This window comes from Rhinolophus sinicus, chromosome 14 (assembly GCF_057876585.1).
Source record: "Rhinolophus sinicus isolate RSI-liver-muscle chromosome 14, RSI-T2T, whole genome shotgun sequence".
NCBI lineage: Eukaryota > Metazoa > Chordata > Mammalia > Chiroptera > Rhinolophidae > Rhinolophus > Rhinolophus sinicus.
This window is the reverse complement of record NC_142514.1, coordinates 30,485,766-30,502,877: the sequence shown is the minus strand read 5'-3', so window position 1 is coordinate 30,502,877 and position 17,112 is coordinate 30,485,766. Positions and strand designations below refer to the sequence as shown.

Below are 17,112 nucleotides of genomic sequence, written 5' to 3'. Positions count from 1 at the left end.
ATGAGATCCCCAGGTGCATGTGTCTTGACTCCAAGTTACTTTAGGTCTGTAATGTTCACTGTGTTTGGTATCCCCTACCACATGGGGCCACTGAGGACTGAAATGGTGCTTGTCTAAAATAAGATGTGCTGCAATATAAAATACCTACTGGATTTTAAAGACATGATACAAAACAAAAAATGTTAAATGTCTTATAATTTTAAAATATTTACTACATGTTGAAATTGTAATATTTTGGAAATACAGGGTTAAATCAATGTATTACTAAAATCTTCACCTATTTCTTTTTATCTTTTTGAATGTGGCTACTAGAAAATTTACATATATGGCACGCATTCAACTTCTATTGGGTAGTGCTGTTTTAGACTATCTGCCTATAAGGCATGTTGTATTTCCCCACAAAATACCTGTATTTCCCCCATTTGAATCCATAGCAAAACATAACTCCAAATGGTTTTTCTCAATACTGATATTTCTGATGCATGGCCTATTCTACCATCCCTGTGAACATGTCTGATTAATTTAAATAAGGCATAGTTTCTTACTTAATCTTTGGCCTCGTCATAACAAATCCCAATGAACTGGAGATTTACTATCCCATACCTACTTTCTTATTTACATTACAAACATTATGGTTAAGAACACAAGATCTGGAGCCAGGCCACCCGTTTTGGAGTCCTGGCTCTACTACTTACTAGCTGTATTTTTATTGCTCTGAATCTCTGTGTGCCTCAGTTTCCACAACTGAAAAATGGGGATAATAGTGCCTACTTCATAGGGTGAGCACATTAGTTGGTATTGGCAAAGTGCTTAGAATGGTACTTGGTACGCGGTAAGCATTCAATAAGTAATAACTACTATTTGTGTCATTATATACACCCCTCACCCTTCCCACCTATTCCTATATTCTCTTCTAATACTGGACACCTCTCCTAGTGATGTTGTTCCTTCCAAATCTCAGCGATATTATGCCCAGAACTTCCAACTCCAAAACTCTGCTACTCCCCAGCTGAGTAGCACTTAGGTAAGGTACTTAACCTCTTTCACTTTTCAGTTTCCTTATCTGTAAATGAGAATTGCTACTGCCACCTTCCTTGCACAAGTATGAATAACACAATTATATGAAATTCCTTGCGTGGTCCTTAGCAACTGATGGATACCTCATATGCGTTTTCTGGTTTAACACATGCGATCCTCACAACACACCATAAGGTAGGTATTTTATGAAGAAGGAAACAGGATCTGGGAAGTCAAGAACTGCCCAAAGTTGCACAGATAACTAAACAGCAGCGCCAATATTGGAACGAGGTTTCACTCCGGGTTAAAAATTTTTTCAGGAAACCAAAGCTGCTTTCCCACAGCATGAGCGCTAGAACTAAATTAATTCATGCTGTTTATGGGATTACAATGTTTGGAGAAATGCAGAAACCGGCCAAGTATATATTGCCCTGTTGCCCGCTGAAACTGCAACAGAAAAATCAAAATACAGTTTTTGTTAATACCATTATTAGGTCAAAGAACCCGACAGCCCTAGAGTCGGCGACGTGGATGAAGTTTCAGTAAACAAAACAAAGCGACGAGTCTCTCCTCAAACCCCCAGAAGAAACTGCGGACCACGAGGAGGTTCAATTGTCGGGCCTTAGAAGCTGGGCCGGTCTCCGGCCCAGACTACACGTCCAGGTCGCCCCCAGACCCGGAGGAGGCCACGGCAGCGCGTGGCCGCCGTACCCTCCCCCTCGGATCTCAGGGACCAGCGCTGCGCCCGCCCGCCCCTCACCTCCGGCTCCGGGCGCTCCGAGGCCATCACACAGCCCTCCTGCGCCGGCCCAGGCCAGAGAAGATGTTCCACTCGTGACCCCTGACCCGGCTACCTCGCACCCCGCAGTAGCCGGAAGTGAACGGGCGGGCCGAGTTCTGAGCTCTCTGATTGGTGGACGAAGGCCTGTCAGAGTGACTCGCCGACTTGGAAACCGGTAGAGGAGGTCGTTGCGGCCGCTACTGCTGCCGCTATGCAGGTGAGAACCCGGTCGGGACTATTGATCGCCAGCTAACTCCGAGTAACGGGGCCGAGAGTGAGCAAGCCGAAGAGAGATGGAGTTGGGGCTGAGAGGAAGGGGCAGAGCCCGCGGCTGATGGATGGGGAAAGTGGGGTGAGGGACGAGGCCTGCTGGAGAGGGAGAGGCGGAGCTGAGAGATGGGTTGGGAGCCCCGCTGACAGGAGGCAGAGACTGCGGCTAAGTCGAGAGGGAGAAGGCAGCACTGACTTGCTGGGGTGTGGGGGAGGATCAGGCTGTAATTGGGGAAGGTTGAGATGCAATCCAAGGAAGACAGCGTAAGAAAGTGGCCGATTGGCTCAGGACCCGGCCTAGGCTGTTGGACGCTGCTGGGTGCAGACTTAAGAGGGCATCTGTCATTGGAGAGAAGCCGAGGGGTGACGGAATTGTGGTGCCGCGGTGGCCAAAAGCTACGTTAATGAATCTGAGGCCGTGGGTAGAACCCAGGCTCAAGGCTCCTGCCCAACACATTGGCGTGTTTGCAAGACGCTTTCCCAGCCTGTGCCTGTAGTTGTTAAGGGTGAAGAAATGAAGTAAAACTGGAGACCATAGATGGAAAGGAATTGCTTTGCAGAACCCCAGCATTTAGAATTGTCTAGTGCTTAGGACGTATACATTTTTTTGGTTTGTCATTTGTCATTTAGTTTCTTACGCCTGGTAGTCGGTCAGTTAGGTTGACTAAGTTTGTGAAAGGGGCACAAGAATACTGGCACAGAGGTAAAATGAGTGCAGATTAATTTCGCAAGGAGGAGGTTGAAACATCAAATGCTGAGGGCAAATGCAGAGTGAGTGTGTGTGTGTGTGTGTGTGTGTGTGTGGTGCAAGGCCCTATTCTGAGAAACTTTCATGTGTAGGTAGATTTCCCAGAGATTGTGTGCCATTTGACAAGAACAGCCAGGCTCACAAGGCAGGTTCTAGGCCAGAGGAGTACATATGCTGCAGAGGTTCACAAAAGATAATAAACCCAGGTATTAGGTCTGGAGAGAATTTCTCAATGAGAGAGAATAGAGTGTACCTAATCCAGAGAAAAGACAGGCATGGATTAGGACGTGATGAGAGAAAGAATCAGTTGGTAGGAGGAATGGAGGTCAGGTGAATGGGTTGAAAGGTCTAAGGGTTGATGTTCTCTGTAACCCAGATACCAAAGATAGAAAATAACGTGGCTCTCGTATGCCAGTGAGATCGTATGTCACTTGACTAGTGTTGCACACTGTCATCCTGGCTTTCCAGCCTTCTTCTGTATGTGTCATATTTACACCCATTTGGGTAACCAACATGTTCCTATTGGTGCAGAGAGAGGAGAAGCAGCTTGAGGCATCATTAGATGCTCTGCTGAGTCAAGTAGCCGATCTAAAGAACTCACTGGGGAGTTTCATTTACAAGCTGGAGAACGAGTATGACCGGCTGACCTGGTAAGTGTTGCCAGGGCAACCTGGGGAGGACTCCATGGGTGGCAGGGCAGACCTCCTGGTGGATGGGACATCTCCAGTGATGTAACCATTGATCAATTTGCAAACATCTTTTGATTTGGAAAGAGCTGGCTTTCCCAACATTTAACAAATGAAGTTTAGCTTAGGGCCTCCATGGCAAGGAAGTAGAGAAATGCCCAGTTTCCCAACCTAGGTTCTTCCTAGCTTTTGATTCTCGCCCTTTGACTTCTCTGGGAAGAGGTCCTCCCTTAGTGTGTCCCCCCACAGCAGTAGGCCTACAGTGGTCATACTGGATCTTTTACCACAGATGTTGCTGAGTCTTTTAGGTACAACCTATTCTGGAAGCGTAGATCCTATTTCTAGGCCAGAAAGGAGGCTTTTGCTCAGTTTCTGAATTTTCAGTGGTAACAGTGTAGCCGTGGTTCCTATTTTGCCACTGTTCCTCACCCCATTCAAATAATGAGCTGCCTTTTTTCTCCATCTGTGTCAGAAACTGAAAGCGTGTCCATCTTTCCTAACCCCACAATCCCTGTAAGCCAGTCTGGTTCCCACCCAGTCCAGCCATGGGCTGTCTTTTTTGGGTAAGCCCAAGTATTCCTAATCTGAAAGACCCCCTTCGAGGCTACTTGGAACATTCTGACACCTTCTTACCACCACCAGGCCCTCTGTCCTGGACAGCTTTGCCTTGCTGTCTGGACAGTTGAACACTCTGAACAAGGTCTTGAAGCATGAAAAGACACCACTGTTCCGTAACCAGGTCATCATTCCACTGGTGTTGTCCCCAGACCGTGATGAAGATCTCATGGTAAGAGGAGGAGAAGGGTGCAACTTGGGAAATTAAATTCTTTGATGACCTAGAGCACAATTGTTGGTTGGTTATTCTAGAAGTTTTGAGTGTGGCGTAGTGTGTGGCAATAAAAAGCGTGTGGCAATAAAAAGTGACGGCTGTATTTTGGTGTCCTAGGAAGCTAAATATTGTAAGTCTTAAGCTGTGTTTTCCCTGAAAATGCACTGTTTGCCTGTGGCAAGAACTATATATCAGGCCAAATTGAATCTTCTTGGAGTGCATAGAAGGACCAATAAAATCTGTGTTTTACAGCGGCAGACTGAAGGACGAGTGCCTGTTTTCAGCCATGAGGTGGTCCCCGACCATCTGAGAACCAAGCCTGACCCTGAGGTTGAAGAGCAAGAGAAGCAACTGACAACAGATGCTGCCCGCATTGGTGCTGATGCAGCTCAGGTTGGACTGAGTCACTGGCCTGCTGCCGCCCCCATTCCCTGAGTCCCATCATGAGAAGCTAGGCATTACCATTGCTGTCTGGTAGGGATGTATAGTTGGTTACACGTAAGTTGCCCCTAGAAGAGCACAAGGAAAAAACTTCCCCACACAATTTCTTGCTTGCCCTAATCTCTGAACCAATTTCTGTGTGTTACAGAAGCAGATCCAGAGCTTGAATAAAATGTGCTCAAACCTTCTAGAGAAAATCAGCAAAGAGGAACGAGAATCAGAGAGTGGAGGTACGGAGGGATCGGTGGCAAAGCGGAGAAGGAAAGAAGGATAAGATCAGTGTTATAGGAATAATGGTTTTGGTAAGAAAGATGTGAGAATGAACTGCTCAGGAAAGGCTTACATCCATTCTGTCAGCCTTTTGTATTTAAGACCAGCCCTGGAGCAGGTGGAGGAAATGGGCAAAATGAAAATGGAGACTCCTGAGCTAGTCGTGAGGGTCCTCTGGCTCTTCCTCTGGGCTGCCAGGGAGCCTAGATGCTGCTGACGTCAGAACTGCAAGCCCTGGTTCTCAGACTAGTCTTCCTGCTGCTAGGTTCAGTCCAGGGCCAGAGGCATACCTCAGGGTCCTCACCTACCTTTTTCTTCAGGTCTCCGGCCGAACAAGCAGACCTTTAACCCTGCAGACACCAATGCTTTGGTGGCAGCTGTTGCCTTTGGGAAAGGGCTATCTAATTGGAGACCTTCAGGCAGCAGTGGACCTGGCCAGGCAGGCCAGCCAGGAACTGGGACAATCCTTGCAGGAGCCTCAGGATTACAGCAGGTGCAGATGACAGGAGCTCCAAGCCAGCAGCAGTCAATGCTCAGTGGGGTACAAATGGCCCAAGCAGGTCAACCAGGTAAGGTGGCAGGGATTGAGATGGTGGCAGACCTTAAGCAGGGAAGGGGGAATAAGCTGAATTGTCTGAGCCTCCAGCATCCCCAGAGCTGGAGAATTTCTCCTGTTCTCTTAGACTGTGACCCAGAAAACGATTTTTAGGGGTAAAATCTCATTTGAGACTCTTAACAAACGCCAGAGAATGAGCAACAATTTTGAATTGCAGAAACTGCTCTGGCCTCCCACCCCCATCGCAGACCTCTGTCTCAGCTACCCTTCTGTCCTATTTACTCTGGATAGTAGGTGTGTTGTCCGAGTCTTTTCTTAGAGAAATCAATGGTCAGACTTTAATTAAAACTATGTGGTAGGTGGGTTGGAGATTGAGAAGCAGGCAAGTTTCCCAGTGCTACCTGTATCCTTTTCTTTGTATCCTGTCTCTCCTGCTCACTTTTAGTAATGATGAGAATAGTCTGGAGGAGTTCAGATGCAAATAGCTAGAAGAGATATTTTCTTCCAAGCTGTCTAGGAAAAGGGACAATTAAAATAAGAGAGAACATATTCTTTTACCTGTGACAATAAATGGGGGTCACACAGGTTTTGCAGTCTTTTCCAGGAATAGATGAGCAGGAGACTGACCCTCCCAGTACCCCCCCCATCCACCCCCCGCCCATCAGCCCTTTCTTCCTCGACACCTTTAGGGAGAGAGCTGGTGAGGAACCACATCACTGATCTTTGTCACCCAGGGGCAGATGCCTCAGAGATTCTGAGATGATGGAGGGGTGGCAGAAGGAAACCTGAGAGACCACATTTCTGATTTATCATGCAACCCTTACCATGCTTCAGGTGTCTTTCTTCATGTTCCTTTTAGGGAAAATGCCAAGTGGAATAAAAACCAACATCAAGTCAGCTTCAATGCATCCCTACCAGCGGTGAGTGTGGCCGGCACCCTCCACTCCCAGGTGCTCTTTGCAGAGTCGGGCAGTGAAATTGCCTTTTGCCCAAAGCTGACCTAGATGGGTACAATAAAAAACATGGGCTTTCAGCCACAGACAAATCCCAGCTCACCACTGACAAGCTGTGTGACCTTGGGCAAGTGACCTAATTTTTCTGAGCCTGTTTTCTTATTTGTAAATGATGATGATACCTATACCTCATAAGGTTTTTGTGAGGATTGAAATAAGAAAATGAATGTAAAACACTTAGCACAGTATATGAAATAATGGGTATTCAATAAATGATAGTTTCTACAGCCACTTCTCCCCGCTGTCCTCCTTAATCTTCGATACAGAACTGATCTTGATCTGATACTGGTGCATGTCAGTGGTGAGATGATGGACACAAGATCATGGACCACTCGGTTTTGTTTGAAACGCTGTGCTTATTTTGTGCTGCCAGAAACTATGGCAGCCTCTGTGTCCTGAGAGGCACACTCTCTGCAGGCCCTCCTGCCCAGGTTCCATCCTGGCCATCTCTCCACGCTGTGGGCGATGAGGCTTTTGGGGTAGGATAAACTGTCTACCTGTAACCCTCGTGAAGCTTGGGCCTGCTCTGCTCTCCATCCTCTGAGAAGCCAATTCAGCTCTTACCTGGGAAACAGTCACAAAGTCTCCTGTCCTTTCCCCCACCCTGTACAGATGGAGGAAGCTGTCGAAGATCCAGTAGGTGGGGACTTCTCAGGAAGTGGCTCTATCAGGCAGGACTGTGTGGGAAAGGGTTTTACTTAGCATATGAAAAAGCCCCTTCCCTGGACTCATTTTTCTTATGTTGGAGGGCGAGGGGGATTTCATCTCACACCATCTTTCATCAGGGTTTAGTTCTCCTCCTCATATGCCTAGTTCCTGGACTCCAGCCAGGACGGCTTTCCTCCAGTCCACAGAGCCTGTGGCTCAAATAAGTGCCAGATTGATGGTGGGAAGAGGCAGCTGTCAGTACTCTGCCTGCTTGTATAAAGCTTAAGAGCAGAGTGAGTTTGGGTCTCCAGCCTAAGCTGCCTCTCTCAGCATTCCTTTGTGGGTGAGGGCAGGGGTTGAGTCAGCAGAAGTGGACAAAGGGTTTCTCTGAATAAAGTTATTGAAATTTTGATGGTCGTTGTGTCAGGCTTATCTCACAACAATTTATGAGAGAGCTCTGTAGGGGTCAGAGATCATGTATCAGAGACTTTCAAGGTTGCTGCAAGGCAGTTCTAATTTGCTCTCCATAAAAAGTTTTCTTATCTTGGATTAGCTTTGATCTAAAAGTCCTGAGAGGTATGAGGACCACCGGCTCACACCTTCCAGCTGCCTTTTTTCTGTTCTCTTTCGTCACACGCTAGTGCTTTGGCATTTGTTCAGTGCCAGGCAGAATTCTGCCAGGCTGTGGCAGTAAAGGACGGGAAAAGTGGTCTGAGATGTCACATCCATTTCTGTTCCGTCAGGACAGGCAGTGGTACCCAGAAAGCACGGTGACCATAGTGCCCAGCAGCACCGGGAGTCCTGTCATCAGCTCTGAGGCAATGCCAGACCTTTGCCCCATTTCAGCAGTTCTGCTTTACTGCTGTCAGTCATTCAGGTGTCCTTTATCTTCTGATCAAGTCCCTTCCTACTGGTGATGTCAAAGCTGTCATATTGCCTAGGGTTCAAGCTGTGCTTCGCTAAAGTCTCTGGAGCATCTCTTAGCAACTGCTATTCTTTATTCCACCAAAAGATGCCTTCCTCTTAAAAGGCACCGAACCCAAGTTTCTTTGTTGTCCAAGGTTAATACCGATTTCATTCCCACCATATGATTTGAAATGGATTCCTTGTCCTCCAGGAATGGAAATGTCCTCCTGCCCCAATGTAGGCCCTCCCCTACATCTTGTGCCCGTAAGCAAACACTCCTTATTCTGCAGGCACTCACATCTATATTCTTTACTCTGGGAGCACATGCTGTCGTTTCCAAGCCCACCCTCCACCCCCAAATCCTCTGGAACACACAACCCAGTAATCGCCCCAGTGGAGAGTATGTATCTCCTACCCCTAACACTCATTCCCTCAGAAGAGAATATTATGGCGTTTCCTTTGATGAAGAAGACGTGACCTGCTTACTTGCTCAGATTTAGGATTTGCAAAAGATAGCTTGCTTGCCCCACTCTGGTAATAGTCTTCCATTTCTGACTGCTCTGTTTTGCCTGGGAACTGCTTTCTCCTACTCTTGGGGCCCTGAAGGATGAGATTAGGCTGTTGTCTTCCAGGTTTATGTCTTGGATGGAGAAGGAAGCAGCAGCTGTGAAATCTCGAGATCTTGCTACAGAGTTCATCCTGCTGAAGGCGGCAGCTTACTGAAGTGTCTGTGTGACGCCCAGTGCCTAGCACCTTTCCCTCTCCAGCTCTGCCCTGAGGCCAGGATTGGGATATTATTGTTGAACCTCCTTTGCTCATTGCCACAGTCGCCCCATTTTCTCTTTCTGGTGTCTTGCTTCCCTACCTAGCTAACTTAACTTCAGTTAACCTTGTACTTCCTTGGGAAACAGCCAAGGTAGATAGGTTGTAGCTAAGTGCTCCTTCCAACTCAATAATGGGTCCTGGCATTAGGACTGAGCTGGAGGGGGGTGTATTGCCCACCTCCTGTCCTACTGCTGGAGAAAAGAAGCTGAACTCGGCAGGAATGCCCTAGTGCAAGGCTGGTCTCTTTTCCCACCCCCTTCTCACCTCCCCCAGGCAGCTGGGAACAACCTCTCCCTTTGTCTGAGCTTCTTGTACAGAATAATCCTCCTGATGGACAATGTATTCTCTGTGTCCTGTGGACATAGCAGCCGTGTGAGCTGAGCCCAGCACCAGGCAGGACGGAGGCTGAATCCTTCCAATACCCACCCTGGGTCAACTTCTGATTACTGTCTAGAGAAACTAGTAAAGGATGTACATTTTCTTCCATTTGCTTCAGATTTGGGAGGATAGCCTATTGAAGTTTAGCGACAGGCTAGGAGTAGGGCCAGAGGCTTTGGTCCCTTTTTGGTTCAGTCCTAAGGGTTCGCCGTGCATAACTGGAGGCTTGATGTGGCTCTGGCTTGACAGCCTTGAACACACAGGGGCTAGCATTTGGAAGGGATTTGCCACCCTGTAGGTGGGGCTTTCTAATTGGAACAGAAGGCAGACCCTCCATCTGACAGGGCCATAGCACCCCATCACTTCAACATGTGTTCTGTCCCACAAGGCAAACTTCCTCTCTCCTTCCCATTAACTTCTCTCTCTTGTTCTTGAGCTCCTGTGTGTCACTGTGGCAGATCCTACGTCCTTATTGTGCTCTCTTGGTGGGTTCACATGCCCTCAGCATGTCACCTACCGTTTGGACATGGCAGCTTCCACAAGTGCATCACGGACAAGGCGCCTGACTTCCCTGGGCCTCCATTTTTCCACCTGGGTGATCCCAGTGGTCCTTCCTAGCTCCAAAGTCTCCAACAACGATTCTTTTTTCTTTTCCTCACTGTATGACTGTGTTATATAAAATAGGCCACTTTTGTCCTAGATCAGTCCCCAAATCCCTCGAACCCCTACAGACTGTTCTTAAACTTCCCTCTCTGTCACCTGCAACTTAGCATACCAACATCCTTCTAGAGCACCACCCTAAAATTGTTTTTTAGCTTGCACTAGTTCTGTAGTGAAAAGTCATCTAAGAGGTGGTAAGTTACCACAGAGATACATGTATTGTATATCAGTCGTCACTTTTCCACTCTCAGGCATCCCTCTGTCTCCCCTGCGTAAGATATATGTGCAGAGAGACTCCTCCAGTACAAGCAGTAAATTATACTTCTTCCATGTGATGAGAACCTTCCCCGCTGAGTCAATCTAAAGAGCTCTGGCTACTCCCCTTCCTGCTTTCCCTCCGCCATTCCACTCCCTTCCCTCCTCTCACGCATATTTCCCTAGTTGGTGGTCATTTTCATTATTCTGCTCTTGCCCACACCCCACATGGAGACCATCTTTGTTCCTTTTACTAATTTCTCTGGGCTTCACTCATTTTCATGGCCCTGGTTGTTGCCCTTTTAGTGTCTCTTCCATATTAATCTTTCTTGACCCCACATCCCCAATCACTGACTCACAGCCATGCTCTTGAAATAGAGTCTGCAATCACTGTCTCTTCCACACGTCCCATTCACTCTTCCACCTGCAGTGGGCTTCTCCTTCTGCCACTCCTCTGGAACTACTCTGTCATTAACCTAACGGCTAAATCCAGGTGGTTTTTTTCGATCCTCATCTTATTTGATCTCCACAGTGTTTAACGGTGCTGACCATTTCCTTCTCAATTTTCCCCTCAATAGGAGAAGGAATGGCTCCTATTTCTGTGACCATTCCTTCTCTGTAGCGTTTGGCCTTATGGCCCTCTGCTTGCTTCTTGAATGTTGTCACTTTCCAGGACTGTCTTGAACCCTCTTTTCTTTCTATTCTTTCTGCTGTCTGTGGTCACCACTTTTAGGCACATGACTCAGTTTTATTTTCAGCCTAGACCTCTTTTGCTGAACTGCAGATGACTTTTGGGCATCTCTACTCATATGATCCACAGGTACCTCAGGTCTAAATCCAATCATCCTTCCCTCCAATCCTATTTCTTTTCGAGTTTTCGTCGGTGTGACCTAAGCCAGGTCTATGGAAGCCACTCTAAACTCTTCCTCCTCCACGTCCCCAGCCCCCATACCCAATCAGATACCAAATTCTGTCAATTCTCTCTTCCCAATATCCATCCATTCTGCCCTGCAGTTGAGGGCCTGGGCCTCTCACCCTAGAAATATTATTCAGACTCCCTTGCCCACTCCAAGTCATCCTCCACGTGGCTGCCAGATGGCTCTTTCTAAACTTCAGGCCTGACTACGTTACTCCCTTCATTAAAATCCTTTTGACAATTCCCATGTTTCTCAAACATGTGCACATGCCTGGCAGGTTGGTAGGGGCAGTGCCAGGCATACTGAGAGGATAAAATCACCCTGGACCATCCATTTTACTTGAGAGTAAATAATTTAAAATAGAGAATGCAAAATTATCATTCATGCATTATTGAGAGAAAATAGACTTCAAAGAATTTCTACTAGAGACATGCATTGCTTAATGACAAGGATATATGCTAAGAAATGTGTCATTAGGTGATTTTGTTGTGCAAACGTCATAGAGTGCACTTACACACACCTAGCTGGTACAGCCTACTACACAGCTGGACTGTATGGCACAGCCTTTATAACACGTTACTGTACTAAATATGCTGCATACCTATATAACACCTAGACTGCAAACCTATATAACACGTTACTGTACTAAATATGGTAGGCAATTGTAACACAATGGTAAGTATTTGTGTATCTAAACACAGGAAAGATACAGTAAAAATACAGTATAAAAAAGGGTACACTTGCACAGGGCATTTACCATGAATGCAGCCTGCAGAAGTGGGATTTGCTGAGTCAACGGATGAGTGGTGAGTGAAAGTGAAGGCTTAGGACACTACACAGCTGTAGATTTTGTAACCGCTATACACCAGTACCACCACAAACGTTTGAGTAATGCATGACACTATGACATTATGACAGCTACGACATCACTAGGCGATAGGAATTTTTCAGCTCCATTCTGATCTTATGGGACCATCATTGGACACACGGTCTGTCGTCGACCAAGACTTTGTTAGGTGGTGCATGACTGTAGTCTGACGGGCTTCAGACTAAGCCACCAGATTCCCTGGGAGTATTTATTTACTTTTTTCTTTCCCTTTGTTGTTGGTGGTGTTTTGCCATTACATTACTTCACTAGAAAAGTTTGAAAAACAGCTCAAATTTCCTGGAAAGGCAAATAAGAGTCTGTGTGATCTAGCCCCCTGATTTCTTCACCTGACTTCTATGTTGTCCTGCCACCCAATCTATTCCTAAGCTGTGCAAACTGCTTGAAGTTTCCTGAATGTAACAGGCCTCCATTCCTTTATTCCCACTGGTCCCTCTGCGTGGAACTCTTTGTCCCATCATTCTGTTTGATGAATACCCAATCATCCTTCAAAATTCAGCTCACGAGTCACTCCCCTGGGAAGGTTCCAGTCTGTTCTCATCTCAGTGCCACTCCCACCAGGTAAGGTCAGTCACCTCCTCTTTTATGCTCCACATTTGTACTTTGTACAAACTAGCTCTTGCTGCCCTTTATTGTCCCCCAAGTTCAAGCACCCTAAACTGTTAGGATTTGAATCCCAGTTCTTCCACCTGAGAGTTGTATGATCCTTGGTAAGATAACGTGTGTGTCTGGCGTACTACAGCATCCGGCCCATCATAAACACTATAAATGGTCACTGTTATTATTATTATTATTATTACTTAGTTGATTTTAGAGCAATAGTATAAGGTAGCATTTGAGTTAAAAGAGCAGGTTCTAGTGTCAGACTGCCTGGGTTCAGGTCCGAGCTGTGCCGCTTACTATGTGCCTTTAGGCAAGTTATTTACTTTGTGCCTCAGATTATCATCCTCCGTGAGGATGATAATAATAGTGGCTACTTCATTGGATTGCTGTGAAGTTTACATAGATTAATATATACCAAGTGCTTAGAATAGTGTCTGATGATAGTAGAGGCGCAATAAATATTACCTATCTTCAAGGTAGTGTCTAGAATTCTACTCTCAGTAATTGTTGCTTAAATCAGTGATTGATCAATATCTCTAAGGAGGTAACCACTTCCTCCCTCTGCTGCTTGTCGATGCTCACATATTAGGAGCTTGGCCTCAGGAAACACCCTCTGTGCCCATTTCATCCCCCACAGTGTCTGCTTAGTTCCTAGGCACTGAAACATGTTTACACCATCTTGCTTGATATGATAAGTCACTTTTGAATCTAATTTTGTGAATTTTCTTTCTCCCACTTAGTTGTCACCTATACTCTTCCATTAAAGCCCAGTTTGGTCTATTAAATTGCGTGCTTTTCATTTGAGATTAAATGACAAGCTCCCTCACCTAAAATGCTCTTTTTCATCCCTCCAATACTGTATCTGTTCCAAGTCCAAAGCAGCTAAATACTCGGTTCCCCAGTCTGCCTACATTCTGTCCCGAAAGGGGGCCTGCACCACTCATAGATCTCTCCGTGCTGCTGTGATCAGTTCTCTCCTTGATTGTCCTTACTTACTAGGTCAGGGCTCAGGCCTTCGTGGGTGGCTGTGTATGATTCACTGGGTATCACAAACCAGAGCTCCACGCGTGCCTCTCTTCCCTTCACCCTCACCACCAGTCCTTGAGGCCTTGTCCTGTCAAGTCAAACTCCACTGTTCTTACCACTAAACTATAAGTACTCTCACCTATAGCCATGAAGAAATACCTGGGGCCCAGGTGCTGTTTCCCACCTCCGTGGCTTGCACATGCGCTACCCTCTACTTGGAATGTCTGCCCTCTTCTTCCTGCTCCAGCCGCCTGGTTCACCCAGTGAACAACTCATGCTTCCAGTTCAGGTGTTACCTACTCCTGTAAAGTCTGTCCTAGCTCCTCTCCTGTACATGACCATTCTTGAATTATACGTCTCCTGTACCTTCTACACACCGCCATTACAGTACGTGTAATGCCATTGCAGTTTATTTACTTACAAGTTCAAGTCCTGACCAGGACACTTATCTATTGTGTCGCCTTAAGCAAGTTACTTCACTTTCAAGCATTTGTTTCCACCTCAGTAATATAGGATTATAGATAGCATTGACCTCAAAGGCTACATTCAACTGAGCATATTTAAAATAAATTTCAATCTTAATTTTCTACAGGACAAAGTCCAAACTTCTTAGAAGGGTATATGAGACTCTTCAGGCATACAGTCAGGCCTCAAATGCTAACTACTATTTCCCTCTTCCTCTACTCCCCTGAGCAATCTCATTTCTATTGAATGGTATATAGACTGTTTTGATTGCAACACGTTACAATTAAACTAGCGTAACCGAAAACAGGGTACCCAGTTGATTTGTGTTATGCAGACATGGAGTGAAAAGTGACTGGCTCTAGGCGGGCTCAGGGGCTCCAATGTTGTCTAAACTCTGCATTTCTCTACTCTTATTTTTTTTTAATTTTATTGGGGGACAGTGTGTTTCTCCAGGGCGCATCAGCTCCAAGTCAAGTCATTGTCCTTCAATCTAATTGTGGAGGGCACAGCTCAGCTTCAAGTCCAGCTGCTGTTTTCAATCCTTAGTTGCAGGGGGCACAGCCCACCATCCCATGGGGGAACTGAACAGGCAACCTTGTTTGTTAAGAGCTCGCTCTCTAGGGGCCGGCCCAGTGGCTCAGGCTGTTAGAGCTCCGTGCTCCTAACTCCTAAGGCTGCCGGTTCGATTCCCACATGGGCCAGTGGGCTCTCAACCACAAGGTTGCCAGTTCAATCCCTGGATTCCCACAAGGGATGGTGGGCCGCACCCCCTGCAACTAAGATTGAACACAGCACCTTGAGCTGAGCTGCCACTGAGCTCCCAGATGGCTCAGTTGGTTGGAGCGCATCCTCTCAACCACAAGATTGCCGGTTCGACTCCCTCAAGGGATGGTGGGCTGTGCCCCCTGCAACTAGCAACAGTAACTGGACCTGGAGCTGAGCTGCACCCTCCACAACTAAGACTGAAAGAACAACAACTTGAAGCTGAACAGAACCCTCCACAACTAAGATTGAAATGACAACAACTTGACTTGGAGAAAAGTCCTGGAAGTGCACACTGTTCCCCAATAAAGTCCTGTTCCCCTTCCCCCCCCCCAAAAAAAAAAGAGCTCGTGCTCTAACCAACTGAGCCATCCGGCCGCCCCTCCAGAAGCTCAGTGGCAGCTCGTTGTCTTCAATCTAGTTGTGGAGGGTGCAGCTCACTGGCCCATGTGGGACTCGAACGGGCAACCCTGTTGTTCAGAGCTCGCACTCTAACCAACTGAACCATCCAGCTGCCCCAGCATTTCTCTGCTTTTGAGCAGTATAGCTCAACTTGTGGAAGAACTCTGATTGTTCTTGCCTGGATTCTGTGCCATCAGAATTCCATGATTAATGGACAGGTGGGGTGGGGCAGGAAGTCCTTAGAGGAAATGAAAGCAGGGGAATGGAAAGTGTCTGAATACAACCCAAACTAGAGCTACCATGGTCCACTTTGTATGGTTTCTTCTGTACAGAAAATCCTCGTGTTTTTTTCTTGAGCCCCATCCTTTTTCCTAAACTTACAGTACTGTGTCTCAAATTGCCTGCTGAATGTCTTACCTTGAACTTAGGATGTCAAAACTGCATTCCATTCCTTCATCCTGCTTTACCTTCTTAACTTTGCAGTCAATTCTGGGTCCTCTTTCTGTTCTATCCCCTCTTCTCTCTTCTCACTCCCATTGCTCTAGGTCAGGCCTTCACTGCATCACACCTGTGCCTCTGAGCTGGTCTCTCAGTTGGTCTCCCTTCCTTTTTCCTCTTGATAAACTTACTGTCACCAAGTTTGTCTTTGTAAAGAACAATGGGGACCATACCAACCCCTTTCTTAAAAATCTTCAGGGACACCCCCAATATAAATGAAACTCCTCATTCTTTCATTCAAAACGCTTCATGATGTGGAGCCAACTTACTTTTTAACCTTCTTCTGTCATATGTGGGCTTTTCATTCACCTAATCCGTTCATATGTGGGCTTTAATTCACCTCACACGGAATCACTTGCAGTTCCCTACACCTGCCCTGTGCTTTTCCTGCATTCATCATTTCGTCCACACGTCCACACTTTCTTCTCAGCCTGGAACACCTATGTTGCTTCCACCTTACTTGCTATGTGACCTTAAGAAAAATCCTTTACCTTTTCTTATTCCATGCTTTTCATCTGGTAAGTGGTGATAATACTACTTACCTTGCAGGATTGAACCATGAGATCATATGGAAAGCAACTGGCCCCAGGCTTGCCAGAGACAGTATTGAATACTAAACTACATTTCCTCTTTTCCCCTTTTGGCCCTTCTTGCACATCTTCCAGATCTTGCTAACTCTCTTTCCTCCATCTTGATAACCTCCCCTGATTTGTCCACTAACCAAAAGCCTCCCTTTTTCTCTCTCCAGAGCTCTTCCTGCAGGTTCTATCATTGCTCCTCCTACCTGAGTTTCTTTAGTTCACTCCAGCAAACACTGAACGATACCCACTCTTATCTCTGGCATTGGCTACCCACTCTTATCTCTGACCTCTCAGGAGTCCAGGCAAACCCCCAAATTCTGGATGATATGATAAGTGTTTGCATACAGTCTCCCTTCTGACGACCGGATGTTTTTCCAGCTTCAGTTTCTTCAGCCAAGGTCTCAGCCTTAGGCAGAAGCCACCAGCTAGCTGGCTAAGGCCCAGGGACATGCAGAATGATTAACTGACAAATCCTTCACCCTCATCTTCACTTGCCTGTCCTCATGGACTCAGCCCTCCTTTCACCTCCACTGTGTGAGCACCGTGTAGAAAGTGCCCTTTGTCCTTTGCAGGCTGGGGATGGGGGAAGCCTGACACAGCCCCTAGAAGGCTGCTTCCGTCTCACCTGCCACTCCTGTTGTCCCTCAGCCTAGACCCTCAGTTCCTGTTGTTCTTAGCCGACTCCATGT

At 46.7% G+C, this 17,112-nt stretch overlaps 2 protein-coding genes across 3 annotated transcripts in view; one reads left to right on the top strand and one right to left on the bottom strand.

Annotated features, from left to right (window-relative positions):
* SZT2 (SZT2 subunit of KICSTOR complex) overlaps positions 1-1,906 on the bottom strand; it is a 50,218-nt gene extending 48,312 nt beyond the window's left edge. Inside the window, exon 1 of the mRNA XM_019751075.3 lies at positions 1,778-1,906. Within this exon, the coding sequence (XP_019606634.3) occupies positions 1,778-1,804 (27 nt within the window). The 5' untranslated portion in view covers positions 1,805-1,906. The remainder of the gene's footprint in view (positions 1-1,777) is intronic.
* On the top strand, positions 1,879-6,838 carry MED8 (mediator complex subunit 8). Of its 2 annotated transcripts, none has more exons than XM_074334556.2 (7): positions 1,879-2,015; positions 3,348-3,466; positions 4,145-4,289; positions 4,584-4,724; positions 4,921-5,002; positions 5,363-5,611; positions 6,458-6,838. In XM_074334556.2, the coding sequence occupies exons 1-7, from the start codon at positions 2,010-2,012 to the stop codon at positions 6,520-6,522; spliced, it is 807 nt and encodes a 268-aa protein (XP_074190657.2). In that variant the 5' UTR covers positions 1,879-2,009; the 3' UTR covers positions 6,523-6,838. The 2 variants fall into 2 exon arrangements, with proteins under 2 accessions (XP_074190657.2, XP_019606644.3); XM_019751085.3 differs by having other exon boundaries at positions 2,007-2,150.
* Positions 6,839-17,112: the final 10,274 nt, after the last annotated feature.